Genomic DNA, 22,746 nt, shown 5'->3' with positions numbered 1-22,746 from the left:
GACATACCTGTCCTACTCATGGTGACTATAGCAAAACAAATGGGGTGATGGCTGGAAGCTGTAGCATGCATCGTAACCTCTGACATTGCTCTGAGCAACCCTCCAGACCATTGCTCTTGCAAATGGTCTTTCCTCCTCTGTAATGGCTTAGCAGGCGAAGAACGATGGTCTGGTGGATTGCCCAGACCAATTGCCAGATGTTTAAGATGAATTCTAAACCTTCCAGCCATCACCTCTTTGTTTTTGCTTTGTCACCCCAAGTGGAACGGGTATGACCAGATGTGGGTCCTGTGCATGCTGGGCCTAGAAACCAAAGCTACTCCTCATGGATGATGCTCAATGAGGCTGAAACATGTCTGGGGATGCTTGTGGTCTCGTGCAGAAGGGATGTGACCTAGCAGATTGGGTTGCACCATGCTTGATTGCATATAGTATTTCCTCTTCTGTCATGGCTTGGTAGGCGAAGCACAATGGTCTGGAGGATTGCCCAGAGCAATTACCAAATGTTTAAAATGAATTCTAAACTTTCCAGCCATCACCTCTTTGTTTTTGCATTGTCACCCCATGCATGGCCACAAAAGAAGGCAAGACCTAATCAGCCATGTCCTCGGTTAACCCCTTCCCACTCCGACAATGCCACTAGAGTCGAGGCTACCTGGCGTAGACTTCACTGCATGACACTGAGTGCCAGGAGCAGTACTGTAAATAACAGATGTTACTAGAACCTAAATATATGATACAGCTTTTATTGAATGCTTAAGGCTAAAAGGCAGTTATGGTCCTGCCAGAATTCCCAAATGTACTTGCATGTGGCACAAAGACCTCTTCTTTTGCATGTATATGTGCATGTAGCCTCATGGCTGGATGCCACGTACATGGTAGAAGTAACTGGTTTCTCTTTTGCAGCTCAAGTGTAATATGCATTAAAAGTAATTGCTGAATAGGAACATTCTGAAGTTCACCAGAGCAAGTAACGCAGACACCACCTCCTATCTTATGACTTCAAATCAGTAATTTGTTCACATGCTTGTCCCTTACAAAATGCTGAAACAGAACTCTACTAATATTATGTTCCTTAAGTGCTGATTTTTTTGGTATCAGGTAATGTTATCACCACCAATAATATCGCCATATATATGGTCGTGGGGTAAGGCTATAGGCGATATTATTGGTGGGGATAATTTATGGGGTAAATGGGACCAGGGTTGCGGGGGTGTCGGCCGCAGGACCATGGCTTAATATTGCCGCAAAAATATAGCGATATTTTTGTATGGTGATATTTTTGCAGGGAGATTAACACATGGAACCGTATTTTTAGCGCATTTATATTTGGATTCTTGTATACATTATAAATGTTATAATTGCTGAACTACAAGAACCAAAATGCAATATGGTATGAACCTATGATGAGTTGTTAATTATTATTTCAAACATGTCATGGGACAACTTGAGAACTGCTTACTGCCCTGTGGGTTGCACTACTTTCAATATTTAAAGACACACGGGAGAAGCCTTTGTGAGAAAGTTATCCGCTTGCTGCTTGTAGTCATTGTTCGATAGAGGCTTGCAGCTAGTTGTTATGTATAGCAAGACTAACATTTGCAGTTTCACATAAAAAGTGGACCTGTTTGTGCACATTAAACGACGAGCATTAACGCATAGCAGGAGCCAAGACGTGTCAGGGAAAGAATCTTTGAGTTCTCTGTTGCAGTCCCTGATAACACTGCTGCCCATTACAAACGCATGTTCTAAACAAAGCGATAGTGTAACTGAAAAGGATTGGCAGCCCAGCGTGACACCTACTGGGGGTGCAGCAGAAGCAGCTGAGACACTTTCTACCACTTTCAGGGCTCTCGTGACAGCTCCTGCAGAGGCACCACCTGGTGAGAAAAACCTCCAGGACCTACACACAAAATCCTGTCACCTTCACTGTGGGGGTCTGGAGCTGCCCCCTGTTAGTATACCAGTGGTGTCGTCTTATCTGCTCACATATCTGCAGACCCCAATCCGAGCTAATATGCAGGCCTTTGACCTGGGGGTACTAGATATAGAGATGCCTGGGCAAATAAACCACCAGACTTCAAGGGCTGCCCGATCATGCCCGCTTGCAAGCCCTTCATGCACTTGACATTCTCCACATCTGACTTGGAAACCCAAGCCAATGATCACAACACTCCAAGACACCTCCTCACTTTTGCAGGACTATGGTCCACCTAAGAGGCCTGGCATGCGCCCACGCTTCCACCACAGAACACCCTTCCCCTGCTGCATCCCTCTCCCCCTGTGTTTGTAGCATCTATTTCCCACTTTTCTACCCTCTTATCTTCCCCCTCTCCCATTTTCCTTCCTCGAGCAGACTAGGGTCTGGATAGCCCTGGTCAGGGGAGTTGCTAGGTCTGGAAAAGACCCGGGGCTAAGCTGATGTCGGAACTGTTGGGACTGGGGGCTAGCTAGTCTTTTGGCTGTAGCTGCTGAGATTCTATCCGGGGCTACAACCAAAAGATCAGGGGCTATAGCCCCCTTAGCCCCCCCCTAGCAACGCCCCCCCTGGTCACCACTCCACTGACAAGCCTCGTAGTTCTGAAACTACCAAGGTGCTGATTTGGCACATCATCAAAGCCTTTTACCATAACAGAACGTAACATAACATGCCGGTGGAGATTTCAAAGTCCCAATGGATATTTACTTTTGGAAATAATCTTTATTCCTGGGAATAAGGTTTTTACCCACATAAGAGGATCGTGTAACAGAAGGGAATCAGCTGCTAATAGTATCAGCCGCTAACACTATCAGCCGCTAATAGTATCAGCCGCTAACACTATCAGCCGCTAATAGTATCAGCCGCTAATAGTATCTGTCCAATGAACCAGCACTTCTCCGCTGACCCTATCGTACTGTAACACTGTGCCCTGGCATGCTCGAGAGGTTCCCTCTCTAATGCAAGACATACACACACAAGAGACTCCAGCAGGAATATGGGCCTCATGACAAGATTCAGCAGTATATCGGTGGTAAATCTGCTGAAATACCGCCAAATGGAATTACTGTTACCACCACATAGTCCTGTGGATATGCAGTGGGATTACAAATGGTGGTAGGCAGTGTAGGTCCCCATTTTGATGAAGAAAAATCCTCTATGACAAATCCTATGGAATCTGAGATCCTACAGACTTTTCTGGTGCATTGACATCAAATTATGCCCACAGCAGTAACAGGCATATCCAGGAGCGGTAGAGCGGTTCATAGTATGGCCAGGCAAGCTACCCCTGGCATTCCACCAAACTATCAAGGCTTCTCAGCTACTGCTTTCTTGCCCACCTGGCATTCATGCATTCCACTCACGTCTGTCCAACCGACTCCCGGCTACCCCTTACCCAAGCCTTCTGCTCCTCATTGGCACTGCCATCTTTCCAAATGTTAAAGTCCATCGGGGCACAAGTCCTAAAGTCCTAAATAAAAAGTTGAGGGCATCCCTTGACATACGCAATGGGAAGTGATGTCACACGAAGTGAACATATCTTAAAGCAAAATAGTTCATTCAATTGCCTTTCCTGGTCAAGAAAGTGCAAAGGAAAAGCGAGCAAGCGTCTTTCAGAGAATTAATCATCAATTAGTAAACATTAACCTCAGAGAAGATATTTCTCCTGCAAAGTATCAGTGGTGAGCCCCTTTTAAAACCAAGAACCTGCATTGAAATATTCACTGCAAAGCAAAATCCCAACGTGAGGCATTGTATGCCAATTGCGCTCGTGCTTTCACGTGGTCTAGTGGCCAATTTTCTGGTTTGACAAATTGAGGACCGAGGGTCCAATCCTGCCTTCAGCACTGGTCATAGTGGATTCGTTTTGTTTAGGGAAAAGGGGGCAGATGCCACCCACCCACGTGTAACCTCGACTTGTACCCAGTGAAGTCCCTATCATGGAACCTAGCGTTTTAAGCTCCTCTCTCGGTTTCACTTTAATTCTAAGTTTACTTAGAAGTGTCTTTTCTCTCTTATGCTGTGCACACAACAGACGAGCAAAAACCTGCCTTCTGTGGGTGGCACAAGTCAAGAAGTATATCAGCCAGTAAGTGTGTGTATGCGCTGGCAGATTGTAGGGGGGAGTCCAGGGAGAGCGTCTGCTTAACATGAACATGCATCCCTGGTTCACAAGGGGGTGCGCTTTTGTGTGTGCCAGTCCATGCGGCTGTCCCCCTGTGAGTGGTCTCCCCCGTCCCAGGCCAAGCACAGGGTAATCGCAATACTGTCTGGATTGAGCGGCCCCCGGTGTAAACACTCACTGAGCGCATGCGCGGTCCCATCATTTATGGTAACATTTCCATCCTGAGACACGAGTGGACCTGAATAACATTACACGTGCAGCGGCAGACCCTTTAATAGTCGGCATCCAGCAATCTCCTCAGTCGACGGAACAAATGTAAGCAAGCCAGGTAACCCATATGCATGCCGCCGTAATGGAGGACCATAACATCTACTACTGGAAAAGTGGCGAGGTCTTTGCAAAGAGCATGCATATCGGTGAAATTGCACTCATACACAGGGTTCCACGAAGCTTCCACTCCTTCCAAACCAAAAGTGGCTTCAAAGTGTCTTTTCAGGGCTTAGGTGTGCACATATATGACAAAGGGATCACCTACTGTGAACACAATGCGGTTCACCATGTCAGCCACCCTCAGTACGCAGAGTATAATGTACAACAGTTTCACCTCCCCGCCCTGTTAACCACTCCCACACTTCCTGATTGGCTAATCCCCACACTGCCATGGCAATTGGCCAAGGTGGTGTAAAGGGCAGATTTTGGCACGTGCGCCTCCCAAAGTAGCATGAGGGCCGCACCCCTGTAAAGCTGGAGCAGTCCTTCTTCCCTTTGCACTATCTTTTCTGCAGCTGTACTTCATTGGGTTAAAGCACGTCCACTACACAGTTCAATGAAAGTATGCAGATTTCTCCACCCGCATACATCCACATAGCCACCAGGATGTGCCACGTGTACCCCATGAAAGTACTGCCTAATCCACTACCTTTTACGGGATAGTGAGGGTGCTGGGAGGTTAAACAATATCAAACTGGGTAGGGGATGCAGTCTTGCATCGTGCATGTGTAAAGGTTTTCATTTTTTATTTTGGGTTCGATGTGAGTGTGAGCAATTCTTTTTGTATTTTCTCTTTATATGCATTTCTGGTTGCCTCTCCTCACATTTTTACCACATTCTGGTCAAGGCTTTTTGCACAGTGTAAAAGAAAATGGCATTGCCAATGGCGCTCAAATAAATGCCATTTCTACGGAACCACTACATATTTTGCGACTTCATGATCTCATAGTGGGTGGAGAACATGCCAGCAGTCTGCATAAACAAGCATAATTCTGTTTATAGCACACCTTCCGACCTCTGGCTGGGGACAGATTACACCGTCATGGACCCATACTCCCCTTGGCAGCAGGAAAAATACACATCACTGCGGTCAGCAACCTCTTCAGGTGACGGATTAATCGTCCACACGACATGTAACCCAAATGTAGACTTCCATAGTGCACCATGAAAAAGTCAATGTTCGTAATGGACGCCACATATCTGCCCAGGCGAGCCACCCCCCCAAACCTGCAGCCACCCTGACAGGCCCACAAAGTGTCCACTCCTTCCAAACCGAAATTACCAGCAACGCCTCTTTGCACACAAAACCTGTGCAGATGGCGCACAAAGGTATCACCAACGATAAGCACTCTGCGTCTCTCCATCGCGACCACCCTCATGACACTGTATTGGGACGAAATGGTACCACCCCTTCCTGTGAACCACGCCCTAAACTCATAATTGCCTTTTTCCCACAATTCCATTTCCCTTTCCACATTGCTCATAATGACAGGATGTGCACGTGCGCTTTCCCATCGACAGTGAGGGCCGCAGCCCAGTAAAGCTCAGACGATACTTCTTCCCTTTGCACGGTCACTTTTTGTAACACTTCCCCATTGGGTGCTGTCAAATATTCAAACACGCATGCAGCAATTGCATACAAAACCTATGCATTGCACACTGTCATTTCTATACACTACTCCATATTGAGCATTAAACAGTCTTACTACACATTCCGTTTGATAGCAAAGACCCTCTACCAGAAACTTCTGCTAAAGAATGCACGATTGCAGCATCCACAAAGATCCTAAGATGCACCCAGCACACCTTTGGCCATGCACACAACATGGTAGCCCTTTCCACACCCACCACAACAATATACATTCAAGCAAGCGACCATGTTGGCACCTAACATTATGCCCATACGTAACATACGTAGCGGCACTTCTACCCAACTCCCCCACACCATAAAATACCCATTCACGAAACAAACCGTGTCTCACTTAGAAGAATTCACAAACATACCACAGCCTGCACCACCCCTATTCACTGCTGCACCACCCCTATGCACTGCCATTCACAAAGTATTGTGTGACTGCCAACCTATGCACAACAGCTTCACAACATTGGGTCCTGCTTCAATAAATCGGCACACAGCAGAGTAACCAACCACATTTAAGCTGCTCTTCTACTATACCCACTTCCATACTGACATTACATACACACTGCACCCTGTGGCCACACTACACAACTTCTCACTTCACCCTCTCCTGCCGCACACCAAATACTGTAGCATATTGCAACTATTACCAGAACCACGGAATGCACAATAAACACTTTGCAACTCACTTGTGGTGCTGTAGCACATCCACAATGTGCTCATCACCCATTCTCCAAAGATCGCCACCCTGTGCCTCATGCACTGTGAAACCTGCATTGCTCCACTGGGTGTGCTCCTTACACACATTCCCTGCACCGTAATGCAACCATGATTGTCAGCATGTCACCAACTACCACTATGCACATATGCACCACTGGCACCAGGACTCCTAACCAACCTCCACACCGCAATGGACATGCACAGTGTTACATGCAACAGTAACCAAAATGTGTAAACATTACACTATCTCCGGCACCCTTACGTGCTTTCATTCATATACTATTGTCTTACCCTCTCCAACTCAGAAAGAATTGTGTCACTGCCAACTTCACCACAACATGTTTACTACATAACCCATACTGCACACATTGTGCACACACCACACTATCCAAGCACCTACAAGCTGCCCTTCAACCGTACCCTCTACCATACTGACAGTATGCAAACACTGCACCCAGTGCCCACACTACATGACTTTGCAGTACAGCATCTCCAACCACAGCGCATGCATGCAACTGTGTGCCCAACTACTGCATCCTATCCGCAGCGCACAGGCACCCACACTTCCACCCAACCTATGTCATGTGCAATACACCCCCCTTCTGCAATTGACCTGCCACCACTCACCATGAAAAGAGGTCGCTGCAAACAGGTTGCGGCAGAAGCTATGGGGCCGTTACGACAGCTGCCTCCAATCACCACACAAAGTACTCGCCTGCATATGTCACATGAACCACTTCTCACTCCCCCACCCGTTCCCTCCCTTATTGATGCCAGCACATTCCGTTCGGTACATTTTCCAAACCCTTCCGCCGATACACCATGGCGGCTTTCCCAAAAAATGTTAACGCACACCACACTTCCTTCCAGCCAACCACCGGCCGCGTCCAAACTTCTCTGACAGCACGCCATACCGCGAGCCAATGACACTTCTGTCCGCGGACCCAGATATCACAAATTTTCTGGGATGTGCATTTCAGTTCTTTGCAACAAAAGTACTGGTCCGGTTTCCACCAAACACACAAAAGCACGCTTTCTGACACAAGCCCCTGCTGCAAATTTGGTGAAAATCCGTCTGGCTGTTCGGCCTGTAGCCGCACGCAAAGTTTTTCCCCATTCAGTCTATGGAAGAAAAAGAATAATTTGGCACCCCCGCTCTTCCTATGAGTTTACCAACTTAACCATAACTACCACGGCCGTGTAATAAAAACATCACCTATTGTCAAGTTTCAATAATGTAAATGGTGCTGCTAGTAACTTCTATTGGTTTTCCCCGGGCCGGGGATTATGGGATTGGTGGGCGAATGTCTACCTGGGTTGCCCACATTGTCAACAGCGTGTCATCCTGAAGGGTTGGGAAGGGGGCAGGCCTGCACTATTGGTTGGAGGGTTCTGTGGGATATGTTTAATTGTGCTGGAGGAAGGCACAGATTGTAGGCAGCTAACTGCCGGTTTGCATGTGCTTTCAAAATAGAAATGCCCCTTGGAAGTTCTTCGGTAAGAACGCCTTGTTAAATGGTCTCCTAAATAGGCTACTAGTAAATCGCACCCACTTTAAAAGCTCTGCTTTAAGAAAGCAATCAGCTGTGGTTAAGAGGCCTGCAGCGCCTATTGGGCCACTGGGAGGGGGGCATTTGTCTCGCCAGTGTCGCAACAGGATGTTAACAGGTGATAAGTTGACTCAACAGAAGAAACAAAAGGGAGCCAAACCTCGAGGTAAAACCTGTCATCATGCATGGTGCAGCGTGTACCGCTCGTGTGCTGAGAGTGCGCTGCAGCAAGGTTACATACTCTGAGCCGAAGGCCCACGCGGCAGCCTCCAAGAAGAGGGAGTCAACGACACCCTCTGAGCAGGGCCCCATGAGCGCGGGGCCAAGTGCACCTAGCTCCGGCCGTGGGTGGAAGTGTAACCTAGAGCACTGGTACTTGGTAACACTAGTTAATTTTCATTTTGAAGTGTGGACCTTTAGTTGAAAGGGTCACAAAAGAGCCACATTTAAAATCATGCCTGCTTGCACGAGCAAACACTGCCCATGAGTCACGGCCTGCCTGAGGCGCACACACAGGGAGGTTGGGTGCTGTGCAGCCAGCACCTTAACGACATGCAAACACACTTCTTGCGTTGCCAGTAAAGCCTTTCTTATGCGTGATGGCCAGGACATTTCCAACTGAAAGACCCCAAACAGCACCAGCTACCTTCATATCTATGCACACTTTCAAATCAGTTAAAGAGAGCAACAGAATTAAACCCCTTTTTAACGATGTGTTTATACTCATGATGTCTACTAGCTTGACATGCAAAAAAGGTTGCTTTATGTCCATAGTCAAATGTTCTTAACATTACGCATAACAAGCTGGAGGTTTGTTACGAAGAATCTCCATACCTAACTTATTTCATGACACAACTTCCTTCCGTGTGCCTCTCAAAGTAGTGAAACTACCATTGTGTTAAAAAGGAGATGTTTCAGGCTTGCATTATTTTGCATTCTGGGACTTATAGTTTTCCTTTCAGTATGTCAAAAATAAAGCTACAGTAATACTCTCTGAGCTAAACATGTTTCTATAAGGATTCGTATGTTGTCGGGTTGCTGCAATTCGTGTAATTTGCAAGTACATTTCATAAGGCAGTATTATTTTAGACATTGAAATCCAAACGTCAAATATTTCTACCACGTAAATTTTGGTAGGTGTGTGGCAAAGTGCTTCAAAAAATCCCACATTCCCTTTTTTGCCAAAGTGTGAATCCTAGGCAAAGGAGCTGATCTCACTCTTACATAACTGCACACATTAGAGTCCTTATAAGTTCACACTATATGCACAAAAAATGCCCTAACAGCGGGGCAGATTTAATCATTTTAGGGACAATATATTGTACTGTTCTACTCCTGTCAGCGACCGCCAGTGCCGCCACCTAGAACCACACCACTTCAGATGACATGCAGACATATAGGCCCTCATTACAACCCCGGCGCTAAACCATGGCGCTATTAGCACCATGGTTGGTGCCGGTGTTGTAACGAGTCCGCCTTGGTGGAATGGGGAAATACCGCCCCATTCCAAGGTTGGCGGGGCGGTATTTCCCCATTTCACCTTGGCCCTTCCCCATTCCCATATTCCCCCCATAGGGCTCAATGGGACTGGGGAAGGCGCTAAGTATGGTACCGCATATTGCGGTACCGTAATTAGCACCGAGGTCCCTTTGTGGCACCCTACTTTAACGGCTGGTAAAACCAGACGTTAAGGTCGGGTCCCGCAAAGGGTCCTCGTAATCAGGCGTTAAGGGTTTAACGGCGCCGACACCTTTTACGGCGCCGTTAAACCCCTAACACCAGGGTCGTAATGACCCCCATAGTCTCACCATCCATTCAGTGCACCAGAGATGTGTGCATAGCAAGTAACAGCAGTAGAACCAATCCTCATGTCCTCCTCTGGCGCCAGTGCCAGTCACGGAAGTTGCTTGGGCATCCAAAGCACTGCCCCAAATGTGAATGGGTGAAGCCCTGCTGTATGGCCTGTTATGCTATGTTATTGAATCTTGCAGAGCGTGCCTTGTGCCATTTTCATGGTTTCTAGGAGCTTCAGGAACTGCAAGATGTAGGGTAGAGGACATATTTAGTAGCAGGGCAAGATTGCTTTGTTGCAATGCTGATGTGTGCAGATCTGAAAAGAGATGGCTCTTGGTAGGGAGCATGTTTTAGGTATTTTGTGAGCTGTCTGTAGCAGTGCTTAATGTGTGCTCCAGGATGTTAAAGTAATTGTGTGGTTGTCTGTCCCGTCTGCCAGAGCAGTCCTTAAGGTGTGCAGAGAGCTGTCTTGGTGTAGCTGCAGTGGGTGAATGTGGTGTTTAGGGAAATGCAGTGCTCCTCCTGGTGGTGTACATTCCACTGTGCAATATGGGCTGTTTTGGTGGCAGAGCTGTGTGTCGAGATATGTTGTTGGTTAGGGAGGGATGGAAATTGGTAGTGACGTGGTTATTGTTACCATCTATTTTTTGCAATCAGTGCCAAACTTGATTGCATGGACACCCCATGGAAGCGCAGGAATTTGGGGCTTTCAAAGTGCACTTTAGACAGCAACCATTAAACCACCAGAGTACCACTCGCCTCTTTTCTCCCCTTCACAACTGCATGTATCACAACATAGCCACACATTATTAAAGCAATGAAGTCCAACGAGAATGTTTAGAACCAAAGTTTATGTGCCAAACATTAACAAACACAATCAAAGACATATGTGGGAGAGGGGGATGTCCAATAGGTGATCAGTATGATGTGCGGTGAAGGGTCTTAAGTGGGTATGGGTCTCACTTCCCCATACCGTCTGTGAACAACGGGAAGCTCTTTTATTATGCGATTTCCTCACCTGCGTATCTGGCAGTTCATCTGAACACACTGCATACAATCACTGATCATCACTGATTGCATGCAGCGGTCCTGCGGAGCCGTCCACACACAGGCACAGAGTTGAAGAGAGCACATAATAAGGGCTTCCCATACAGAGATCTCTTACAAACATGTCAACATGCCCCATTTCATTCGGGAGATACTAGTCCTGTCCTGGATTTAACTTTGCATTCTGGGACTTGTAGTCCTGGGTGTCTGCATTATAAATCTAGGACTACAGTCCCACAATGCAAAGTTAAAACCAAGACTGGACTTGAATCTCCTGAATGGAGCATGTTGGCATGTATGCTCTTATATTATGATTCCCTCACTTCCGTCTATGGACGCCTTGATAGAACACACTGCATGCAATCAGTGATGTGCTCTCGCAGTGACATCTTTGTTTCAGTTGCCTTTGTTTGGACCCGATTTGCAGTTTTTAATATACGATGCTAAACAAGTGGTGTTGCATGCACAGAAATCATATTTTGATCAAACATTTAGGCTCATTGAGAAGTATTTGGTCGGGGCTAGTTCCAAACTCCTTTTGGGTTATAGATGGGTTTCCTTTTCTGGCAAGCCTGAACAGTACACATATGCGCTGATATGTCTTCTGCTTTGCTACACTAGCTTTCTACGCAAGAAAGGGCGGGAAGTTATGCTTGCATAAAACAGACACATAGCATCCGTTCGTCCTGACAATCCTGGCCACGCTCACCTTCCTTTCGAGTTGGTTGGCTCATAGCAAGCAATATGGCTTTCTACCAATTCCCCATGCCTCAAATTAGTGTTAGCTGTCCCTGCTTTTCTCCCGCATAATGCCCACTATCTTTCTTTATGCCAGAAGTCTGAAACCTGTGGCTCTTTAGATGTTTTGGACTACAACTCTCGTGATCCCTCGCCATTGACTATTAAGGCTAGGGATAAGGATAGTTGTAGTCCAAAACATCTGGAGAGCCAAAGACTGCAGACCCTTGCACTATATGGTACCTTCAGCGATGCACTCGGCTTACTCTCTGACCCAGCAGTGCCTTAGAACAAACAAAATCCCATATTCCGCCTCAAAATTCAGGTCCTTTGTCCATGTAGCACCTCGCCACTCGTACGTCCTCGCATGACACGTGACCACCACCTCACCCGCGGTGGCCCGCCTCCGGTCACCGGGGCGGGTCACGTCCTGTGTCGGGGTCCCCCAACGGCGCACACCGGCACTGCGGTCACGCAGTTGATTGTAGGCAGGGGTTCAACCTGCACCGTCCAGATCACCGGACGTATTACCCCAAGGCCAGAGACCAGCAGTAGCAGCCTCGGCACTGGGGGCACACAGGCGAGGCTGCAAGGATAGGCCGTGACCACGAGCAGTTACCCCCCACGGAAAAGACACAAGTTGCCGCTTCCTGGGGCTCTGCTGCACTCCCTTGTGCGTGCCAGCAGAGCCCCTTTTATTAGAGAGGCGTCATGACGGTGTCATGAGGCTCTCTCGTATTAGAAACACTAGACCCACACATAACATCACCTATATGCGACATCGTCCTCCTGGACCAACGAAGATACTATACGACAAAACAATATCACAATCGAAAACGGATTCACATTTCTGGGTAAGATGACCCCAGAAACTAAGAAAACACAAATAAGTGCACAAAATATGTATTCTAGAAAACTTGACATCATCTCAGCTTGCTCATTGTTTTCTTCACTACAAAAAACGTGAGTAAATTTAACATTAATCTTCACGGAGTTTCTTTTCATTTCAGATTTTTCAGATGTCTTTTAAAAACCCAGACGGCTCTAACTCCCAGCAGACAGCCACAGTCAACAAGCAGGAGAGCGTGGCGACGTTTTACGTGACCGGGAAAAACTCCTCGTCCACGATCCTGTACGACTACACCAACGTAAGTCCTGGAGCTCGCCTGCTTAGCAGGACTGTGAAAAGTTAACACCACACACGGCGCCATTTTAAAGAGATGAACTGCGTTGCGCACAGCTCCAAATTACATGGAGTTCAGTTATGATGGTGGACTCAGCTTGATTTTCCAATCACGAAAATTGTATCTCAAAATGCAGAGCGTGGCAGACGTGATAGTCTCCGGCGTTAGACCGGAAACTCTGGGCTTCCAGGCTCTTCTTATTCTTCTTCTTAATTACTGAAAGCGTGGGCAGACCCACGCAGGCACTTCCCCATCCAATAGGATGATGTGCACCAATCCACCAATTAACACATAGCCCACATAAACTCACAACTCCTCCCACCGCCCCGTCTGCCTCACAAAATCCAACAACACACTGCTCCTCCTCCTGCCTCTCACCTCGTCACCTCCCAGCAAAGCCTTCCCACTCATCTCAGCCACACCCAGTGCAGACAACCGAACCCTCATCAATTCTCTCTCTACAACATGTCTCTTGCACCTGAGCAAAAAATGCCCCACAGTCTCAGGCACCCCACACACTGCACAGTCCCTCGACTCACGCTTCCCTACTCGATACAGTCATTCAGCCCCACATGTCCTATTCTCAACCGATTCAGCATCACCTCCTCCCCCCTCCTCCATTCCAGACTCCCCGCATCCACCTTCACTGACACTTTCCCACGGACACCGAACATCCACCTGCCCTTCACCCCACTCACCCACGTTTCCTGCCACTCTTCTATGACCCGTCTCACCACCACAGCATTTACCTCATCCACACTCAAAGGCAGCCTCACATCAATCGCTCCCCTTCTCATACCCTCACCCACCGTCCGATCCACCAACTCATTACCCAAAATGCCACTGTGACTGGGAACCCACGCCAACTCCAAATCCATTCCCCCACGCACACACCGATCAATCTTCCTCCTGATATCCAGGCTCTTCTCTGTGTCTCCAGGCAAGAGCGTACGTCTCCAAGTTTACGGCAGTGCCGCCAAATTCCCCGACACCTTCATCTGATTGGCTATAAACATACTACTAACGGACAATGACATGGAGGTGTTTGGGCGGATAAATAGCATTGCGAGCAAATCCTGCCCCCTTTCTGGCATCACACTGTGGTGTTTGCCTTTTATTTAAACTATGTGGACGAGGCAAGTGGGTGGAGTCTTGTGTGGGTGTGGGTGGGGCGTTGGGGTGACATAGAGTTCCGGGTTTTTCTTTTTTAAATGTAGGCAGGTCTGGAGCATGGAACAATGGTGACTCGTAAATTGTGAACCTTCACTGGTATTACTTCTATTTAGAAAGTTACGAAGTTCTGTGACATGTATTTATAAACTACTGGTACTGCCCAGAGTTGCCCGGGTCTGTAGCTGACATGCATGCGGGTCTGCTACAGACATTCCAACATTCTGAATCCCTTGAGAGGGAGATTTCAGCACCAAAATCGAGAGCATGTATTTTCCCCATAGGAATGCATTGGGGATATTGTTATTTTAGGCAGGAGACAGTAACAAATAGTACAGTTTTTAATGAAAAAATCGGGAGTCTCCCGCCTGAATCGGGAGGGTTGTCATTTATGCTGCTATAGCCTTGTGTATGTTTTTTAGTGCCATAACTTCCAATTTTTGGAAAAGTTGCAAACTCGGCAATCTCCCAAAATCACCTATCCTGATAGCATAGGGCCGGACCCTGCCCTGTGCAGGGCAAATGGGTGGGGTTGGTCAGATTTCACCATCGCCAGTACACCCCAGAATGGTATGCTGACCTTGGGCCAAAATTTCAGCCCCCCAACTGTTGTGGAGCTGGAGCCAACAATCGCAAAATCGCCAATCTCCCCAAACTGCCCATAGTGATAGCACAGGGCCGGACCCCACCCTATGCAGGGCGAATGAGTGGGGTTGGATAAGTTTCACTATCGGCAGTGCACCGCAGACTGTTATGTCTATGGTAGGCCAACATTTCATCCCACCAACTGTTATGGGGCTGGAGCCAACCCCGAACATAGAAACACACATTCACCAATATATATCTCTAGGTAGAGAGCATCCCTAGAGAACCAAATATTAAGATTATTAGTTTAGTAAGTGAATGGGAAGGTGGGAACAGAGCTAACAGTAAAGTAGTTTACTGCTGTGATATACGCATAAAACTACCAGAGAAATAGCAATACCAGAGAAATTCAATATGAGTTAAGCTGGCCACACTGATTGCAAAGTGATGCACTCATCTTGACCTCAGCCAATTATAAATGCTATCAGTGTGAGGGTCTATTCATTATTCCAGGTGGGAGCCGTGGGTGTCAGCAATAGATGCTTGCAAAATGAAAAACAGCAAAATGTGCAATTGGCAAGATTTCAAAAGCCGCTGGCAATTACTGTGACTTCACTAAACTTTCACAGCTGAAGCGATCTATTGCATTTTCCTGTTATATTTTGTTTAATGGAAAGAGGAGGATTTGGTGGATTTTCAAGCTGATAAAGGGTCAAGGATTTGGTTAATCTGAAAGCGAATGCAAGAGGTTCTGCTTGATTTTCAGACTGTCGCAGCGGCACTTGCTTGATGTAAGAGCCTCCTCTTGGAGAAATAGCTCCTTAACACTTAGGTGCCCACCCCCTCCAGTCCCCAACTAACATGGGACTGGGAGATCTGCTCTCCTGTTTCCTTCCCTTGCTGCCATATAGCCCCCCATTCCTGATTATTAGCTCCAGGCTTGCTTGCTTCCCTTGCCGCCATATTGCCCCCATTTCCCATTGCGAGCTCCCGTCTCGCTTTCTTCCCTTGCTACCATATTGCACCCCATTCCCCATTGTGAGTTCCGGGCTTGCTTCCTTCCCTTGCTGCCATATTGCCCCCATTTCCCATTGCGAGCTCCCGTCTCGCTTTCTTCCCTTGCTACCATATTGCACCCCATTCCCCATTGTGAGTTCCGGGCTTGCTTCCTTCCCTTGCTGCCATATTGCTCCCATTCCCCACTGCGAGCTCCCAGCTCGCTTCCTTCCCTTGCTGCCATATTGCCCCGTTCCACATTGCGAGCTCCCGCCTCGCTTTCTTCCTTTGCTACCATATTGCACCCCATTCCCCATTGTTAGCTCCCAGACTGCTTCCTTCCTTGCTGCCATATTGCCCCCTTTCCCCATTGTTACCTCCCGGGCCTGGTTCCTTCCCTTGCTGCCATATTGTCCCCATTCCCCCTTGTTAGCTCCTGGCCTGCTTCCTTCCCTTGCTGCCATATTGCCCCCTTTCCCCATTGTTAGTTCCCGGACTGCTTCCTTCCCTTGCTGCCATATTGCCCCCATTCCCCCTTGTTAGTTCCCAGCCTGCTTCCTTCCCTTGCTGCCATATTGCCCCCTTTCCCCATTGTTATCTTCTGACTCGCTACCTTTCCATGCTGCCATATTGCCCCATTGCCCATTGTTAGCTCCTGGCTCGCTTCCTTCCCTTGCTGCAATATTGCCCCCATTCCCCATTGTTAGTTCCTAGCTTGCTTCCTTCCCTTACTGCCATATTGCCCCCATTCCCCATTGTTAGCTTCTGGGTCGTGTCATTCCCTTGCTGCCATATTGCCCCCATTCCCCATTGTTAGCTCCCGGCTCGCTTCCTTCCCTTGCTGTCATATTGCCCCCATTCCCCATTGTGAGCTCCCAGCTTGCTTCCCTCCCTTGCTGCCATATTGCCCCCATTCCCCATTGTTAGCTCCCGGCTCGCTTCCTTCCCTTGCTGCCATATTGCCCCCCATTCCTCATTGTTAGCTCCCGGCTCGCTTCCTTCCACTGCTGCCATATTGCCCCCATTCCCCATTGTGAGCTCCCAGCTTGCTTCCCTCCCTTGCTGCCATATTGCCCCCATTCCCCATTGTTAGCTCCCGGCTCGCTTCCTTCCCTTGCTGCCATATTGCCCCCCATTCCTCATTGTTAGCTCCCGGCTCGCTTCCTTCCCTTGCTGCCATATTGCCCCCCATTCCTCATTGTGAGTTCCGGCTCGCTTCTTTCCACTGCTGCCATATTGCCCCCATTTCCCATTGTTAGCTCCCGCTCGCTTCCTTCCCTTGCTGTCATATTGTCCCTATTCCCCATTGTTAGCTCCTGGCTTGCTTCCTTCCTTTGCTGCCATATTGCCCCCATTTCCCCATGTTAGCTCCCAGCCTGCTTCCTTCCCTTGATGCCATATTGCCCCCTTTCCCCATTGTTAGCTCCCGCTCGCTTCCTTCCCTTGCTGCCATATTGTCCCTATTCCCCATTGTTAGCTCCTGGCTTGCTTCCTTCCTTTGCTGCCATATTGCCCCCATTTCCCCATGTTAGCTCCCAGCCTGCTTCCTTCCCTTGCTGCCATATTGCCCCCATTGCCCCTTGTTAGCTCCCAGCCTGCTTCCTTCCCTTGCTGCCTTTATTGCCCCCTTTCCCCATTTTTATCTCCCGACTCGCTTCCTTTCCTTGCTGCCATATTGCTCCCATTGCCCATTGTTAACTCCCGGCTCGCTTTTTCTCCTTGCTGCCATATTCCTCCCATTCCCCATTGTTGGCTCCCGGCTTGCTTCCTTCCTTTGCTGTCATATTGCTCCCATTCCCCATTGTTAACTCCTGCCTCATGTCCCCTTGCTGCCATATTGCCCCCATTCCCTATTGTGAGCTCCCGGCTTGCTTCCTTCCCTCTCTGCCATATTGTCCCCCATTTTCCATTGTTAGCTCCCGGCCTGCTTCCTTCCCTTGCTGCCATATTTCCCCCATTCCCCATTGTTGGCTCCCAGCTTGCTTCCTTCCCTTGCTGCCATATTGCCCCCATTCCCCATTGTTAGCCTCTGGGTCGTGTCCTTCCCTTGCTGCCATGTGGCCCCATTCCCCATTGTTGGCTCCTGGCTCGTTTCCTTCCCTTGCTGTCATATTACCCCCATTTCCCATTGTTAGCTCCCGGCTCACTTTCTTCCCTTGCTTCCATATTGCCCCCACTCCCCCATGTTAGCTCCCAGCCTACTTGCTTCCCTTGCTGCCATATTGCCCCCCTTTCCCTGTTGTTATCTCCCGCCTCGCTCCCTTCCCTTGTTGCCATATTGCCCCTCTTTCCCCATTCTTGGCTCCCAGCCTTCTTCCTTCCCTTGCTGCCATATTGCCCCCATTCCCCATTGTTAGCTCCCGGCTCGCTTCCTTCCCTTGCTGTCATATTGCCCCCATTCCCCATTGTGAGCTCCCAGCTTGCTTCCCTCCCTTGCTGCCATATTGCCCCCATTCCCCATTGTTAGCTCCTGGCTCGCTTCCTTCCCTTGCTGCCATATTGCCCCCCATTCCTCATTGTTAGCTCCCGGCTCGCTTCCTTCCACTGCTGCCATATTGCCCCCATTCCCCATTGTGAGCTCCCAGCTTGCTTCCCTCCCTTGCTGCCATATTGCCCCCATTCCCCATTGTTAGCTCCCGGCTCGCTTCCTTCCCTTGCTGCCATATTGCCCCCCATTCCTCATTGTTAGCTCCCGGCTCGCTTCCTTCCCTTGCTGCCATATTGCCCCCCATTCCTCATTGTGAGTTCCGGCTCGCTTCCTTCCACTGCTGCCATATTGCCCCCATTTCCCATTGTTAGCTCCCGCTCGCTTCCTTCCCTTGCTGTCATATTGTCCCTATTCCCCATTGTTAGCTCCTGGCTTGCTTCCTTCCTTTGCTGCCATATTGCCCCCATTTCCCCATGTTAGCTCCCAGCCTGCTTCCTTCCCTTGATGCCATATTGCCCCCTTTCCCCATTGTTAGCTCCCGCTCGCTTTCTTCCCTTGCTGCCATATTGTCCCTATTCCCCATTGTTAGCTCCTGGCTTGCTTCCTTCCTTTGCTGCCATATTGCCCCCATTTCCCCATGTTAGCTCCCAGCCTGCTTCCTTCCCTTGCTGCCATATTGCCCCCATTGCCCCTTGTTAGCTCCCAGCCTGCTTCCTTCCCTTGCTGCCTTTATTGCCCCCTTTCCCCATTTTTATCTCCCGACTCGCTTCCTTTCCTTGCTGCCATATTGCTCCCATTGCCCATTGTTAACTCCCGGCTCGCTTTTTCTCCTTGCTGCCATATTCCTCCCATTCCCCATTGTTGGCTCCTGGCTTGCTTCCTTCCTTTGCTGTCATATTGCTCCCATTCCCCATTGTTAACTCCTGCCTCATGTCCCCTTACTGCCATATTGCCCCCATTCCCTATTGTGAGCTCCCGGCTTGCTTCCTTCCCTCTCTGCCATATTGTCCCCCATTTTCCATTGTTAGCTCCCGGCCTGCTTCCTTCCCTTGCTGCCATATTACCCCCATTTCCCATTGTTAGCTCCCGGCTCGCTTTCTTCCCTTGCTTCCATATTGCCCCCACTCCCCCATGTTAGCTCCCAGCCTACTTGCTTCCCTTGCTGCCATATTGCCCCCCTTTCCCTGTTGTTATCTCCCGGCTCGCTCCCTTCCCTTGTTGCCATATTGCCCCCTTTCCCCATTGTTATCTTTCCATGCTGCCATATTGCCCCATTGCCCATTGTTAGCTCCCGGCCCGCTTCTTTTCCATGCTGCCATATTGCCCCCATTCCCCATTGTTAGCTCCAAGCTCACTTCCTTCCCTTGCAGCTATAATGCCCCCATTCCCCATTGTTAGCTCCTGGCTCGCTTCCTTTCCTTGCTGCCATATTGCCCCTATTCCCCATTGTTAGTTCCCAGCTTGCTTCCTTCCCTTACTGTCATATTGCCCCCATTCCCTATTGTTAGCTTCTGGGTCGTGTCATTCCCTTGCTGCCATATTGCCCCCATTCCCCATTGTTAGCTCCCGGATCGCTTCCTTCCCTTGCTGTCATATTGCCCCCATTCCCCATTGTTAGCTCCTGCCTTGTGTCCTTCCCTTGCTGCCATATTGCCCCATTCCCCATTGTGAGCTCCTGGCTTGCTTCCCTCCCTTGCTGCCATATTGCCCCCATTCCCCATTGTTAGCTCCCGGCTCGCTTCCTTCCCTTGCTGCCATATTTCCCCCATTCCTCATTGTGAGCTCCCGCTCGCTTCCTTCCCTTGCTGCCATATTGCCCCCCATTCCTCATTGTTAGCCCCCGGCTCGCTTCCTTCCCTTGCTGCCATATTGCCCCCCATTCCCCATTGTTAGCTCCCGGCTCGCTTCCTTCCCTTGCTGCCATATTGCCCCCATTCCCCATTGTTAGCTCCTGGCTCGCTTCCTTCCCTTGCTGCCATATTGCCCCCATTCCCCATTGTTCGTTCCCAGCTTGCTTCCTTCCCTTACTGCCATATTGCCCCCATTCCCCTTTGTTAGCTTCTGGGTCGTGTCCTTCCCTTGCTGCCATATTGCCCCAATTCCCCATTGTTAGCTCCCGGCACGCTTCCTTCCCTTGCTGCCATGTTGCCCCCATTCCCCATTGTGAGCTCCCGGCTTGCTTCCCTCCCTTGCTGCCATATTGCCCCCATTTCCCATTGTTAGTGCCCAGCTCGCTTCCTTCCCTTGCTGTCATATTGCCCCCATTCTACATTGTTAGCTCCTGTCTTGTGTCCTTCCCTTGCTGCCATATTGCCCCCATTCCTCATTGTGAGCTCCCGGCTTGCTTCCTTCCCTTGCTGCCATATTGCCCCCATTCCCTATTGTGAGCTCCCAGCTCGCTTCCTTCCCTTGCTGCCATATTGCCCCCCATTCCCCATTGTTAGCTCCTGGCTCGCTTCCTTCCCTTGCTGCCATATTGCCCCCCATTCCCCATTGTGAGCTCCCGGCTTGCTTCCTTCCCTTGCTGCCATATGGCCCCCATTCCTTATTGTGAGCTCCCAGCTCGCTTCCTTCCCTTGCTGCCATATTGCCCCCCATTCCCCATTGTGAGCTCCCGGCTTGCTTCCCTCCCTTGCTGCCATATTGCCCCCATTCCCCATTGTTAGCTCCCGGCTCACTTCCTTCCCTTGCTGCCATATTGCCCCCCATTCCCCATTGTTAGCTCCCGGCTAGCTTCCTTCCCTTGCTGCCATATTGCCTCCATTCCTCATTGTGAGCTCGGGCTCGCTTCCTTCCCTTGCTGCCATATTGCCCCCATTCCCCATTGTGAGCTCCCGGCTCGCTTCCTTCCCTTGCTGCCATATTGCCCCCCATTCCTCATTGTGAGCTCCGGCTCGCTTCCTTCCCTTGCTGCCATATTGCCCCTTTCCCCATTGTTAGCTCCCGGCTCGCTTCCTTACCTTGCTGCCATATTGCCCCCCATTCCTCATTGTTAGCTCCCGGCTCACTTCCTTCCCTTGCTGCCATATTGCCCCCCATTCCTCATTGTGAGCTCCGGTTCGCTTCCTTCCCTTGCTGCCATATTGCCCCCCATTCCTCATTGTGAGCTCCGGCTCGCTTCCTTCCCTTGCTGCCATATTGCCCCCCCATTCCTCATTGTGAGCTCCGGCTCGCTTCCTTCCCTTGCTGCCATATTGCCCCCATTTCCCATTGTTAGCTCCCGCCTCGCTTCCTTACCTTGCTGCCATATTGCCCCCCATTCCTCATTGTGAGCTCCGGCTCGCTTCCTTCCCTTGATGCCATATTGCCCCCCATTCCCCATTGTTAGCTCCCGGCTCACTTCCTTCCCTTGCTGCCATATTGCCCCCCATTCCTCATTGTGAGCTCCGGCTCGCTTCCTTCCCTTACTGCCATATGGCCCCCCATTCCTCATTGTTAGCTCCCGGCTCGCTTCCTTCCCTTACTGCCATATTGCCCCCCATTCCCCATTGTTAGCTCTCGGCTCGCTTCCTTACCTTGCTGCCATATTGCCCCCATTCCTCATTGTGAGCTCCCGGCTCGCTTCCTTACCTTGCTGCCATATTGCCCCCCATTCCTCATTGTGAGCTCCGGCTCGCTTCCTTCCCTTGCTGCCATATTGCCCCCCATTCCCCATTGTGAGCTCCCGGCTTGCTTCCTTCCCTTGCTGCCATATGGCCCCCATTCCTTATTGTGAGCTCCCAGCTCGCTTCCTTCCCTTGCTGCCATATTGCCCCCCATTCCCCATTGTGAGCTCCCGGCTTGCTTCCCTCCCTTGCTGCCATATTGCCCCCATTCCCCATTGTTAGCTCCCGGCTCACTTCCTTCCCTTGCTGCCATATTGCCCCCCATTCCCCATTGTTAGCTCCCGGCTAGCTTCCTTCCCTTGCTGCCATATTGCCTCCATTCCTCATTGTGAGCTCGGGCTCGCTTCCTTCCCTTGCTGCCATATTGCCCCCATTCCCCATTGTGAGCTCCCGGCTCGCTTCCTTCCCTTGCTGCCATATTGCCTCCATTCCTCATTGTGAGCTCGGGCTCGCTTCCTTCCCTTGCTGCCATATTGCCCCCATTCCCCATTGTGAGCTCCCGGCTCGCTTCCTTCCCTTGCTGCCATATTGCCCCCCATTCCTCATTGTGAGCTCCGGCTCGCTTCCTTCCCTTGCTGCCATATTGCCCCTTTCCCCATTGTTAGCTCCCGGCTCGCTTCCTTACCTTGCTGCCATATTGCCCCCCATTCCTCATTGTTAGCTCCCGGCTCACTTCCTTCCCTTGCTGCCATATTGCCCCCCATTCCTCATTGTGAGCTCCGGTTCGCTTCCTTCCCTTGCTGCCATATTGCCCCCCATTCCTCATTGTGAGCTCCGGCTCGCTTCCTTCCCTTGCTGCCATATTGCCCCCCCATTCCTCATTGTGAGCTCCGGCTCGCTTCCTTCCCTTGCTGCCATATTGCCCCCATTTCCCATTGTTAGCTCCCGCCTCGCTTCCTTACCTTGCTGCCATATTG

The 22,746-nt window shown here is 49.8% G+C and overlaps 1 protein-coding gene across 1 annotated transcript in view; it reads left to right on the top strand.

Moving 5' to 3' along the window:
• The window catches only part of LOC138504281 (surfactant protein C-like), a 38,949-nt gene that overhangs the window by 1,637 nt on the left and 14,566 nt on the right, over window positions 1-22,746 (top strand). The window contains exon 3 of the mRNA XM_069624668.1: window positions 12,872-13,009. Coding sequence (XP_069480769.1) covers window positions 12,872-13,009 — 138 coding nt within the window. The remainder of the gene's footprint in view (window positions 1-12,871; window positions 13,010-22,746) is intronic.

This window comes from Ambystoma mexicanum, chromosome 11, assembly GCF_040938575.1.
Source record: "Ambystoma mexicanum isolate Mex_15411 chromosome 11, UKY_AmexF1_1, whole genome shotgun sequence".
In the NCBI taxonomy this organism is placed as follows: Eukaryota; Metazoa; Chordata; class Amphibia; order Caudata; family Ambystomatidae; genus Ambystoma; species Ambystoma mexicanum.
Note: the sequence above shows the minus strand (reverse complement) of the source record. Positions and strands in the feature narration are given on the sequence as shown.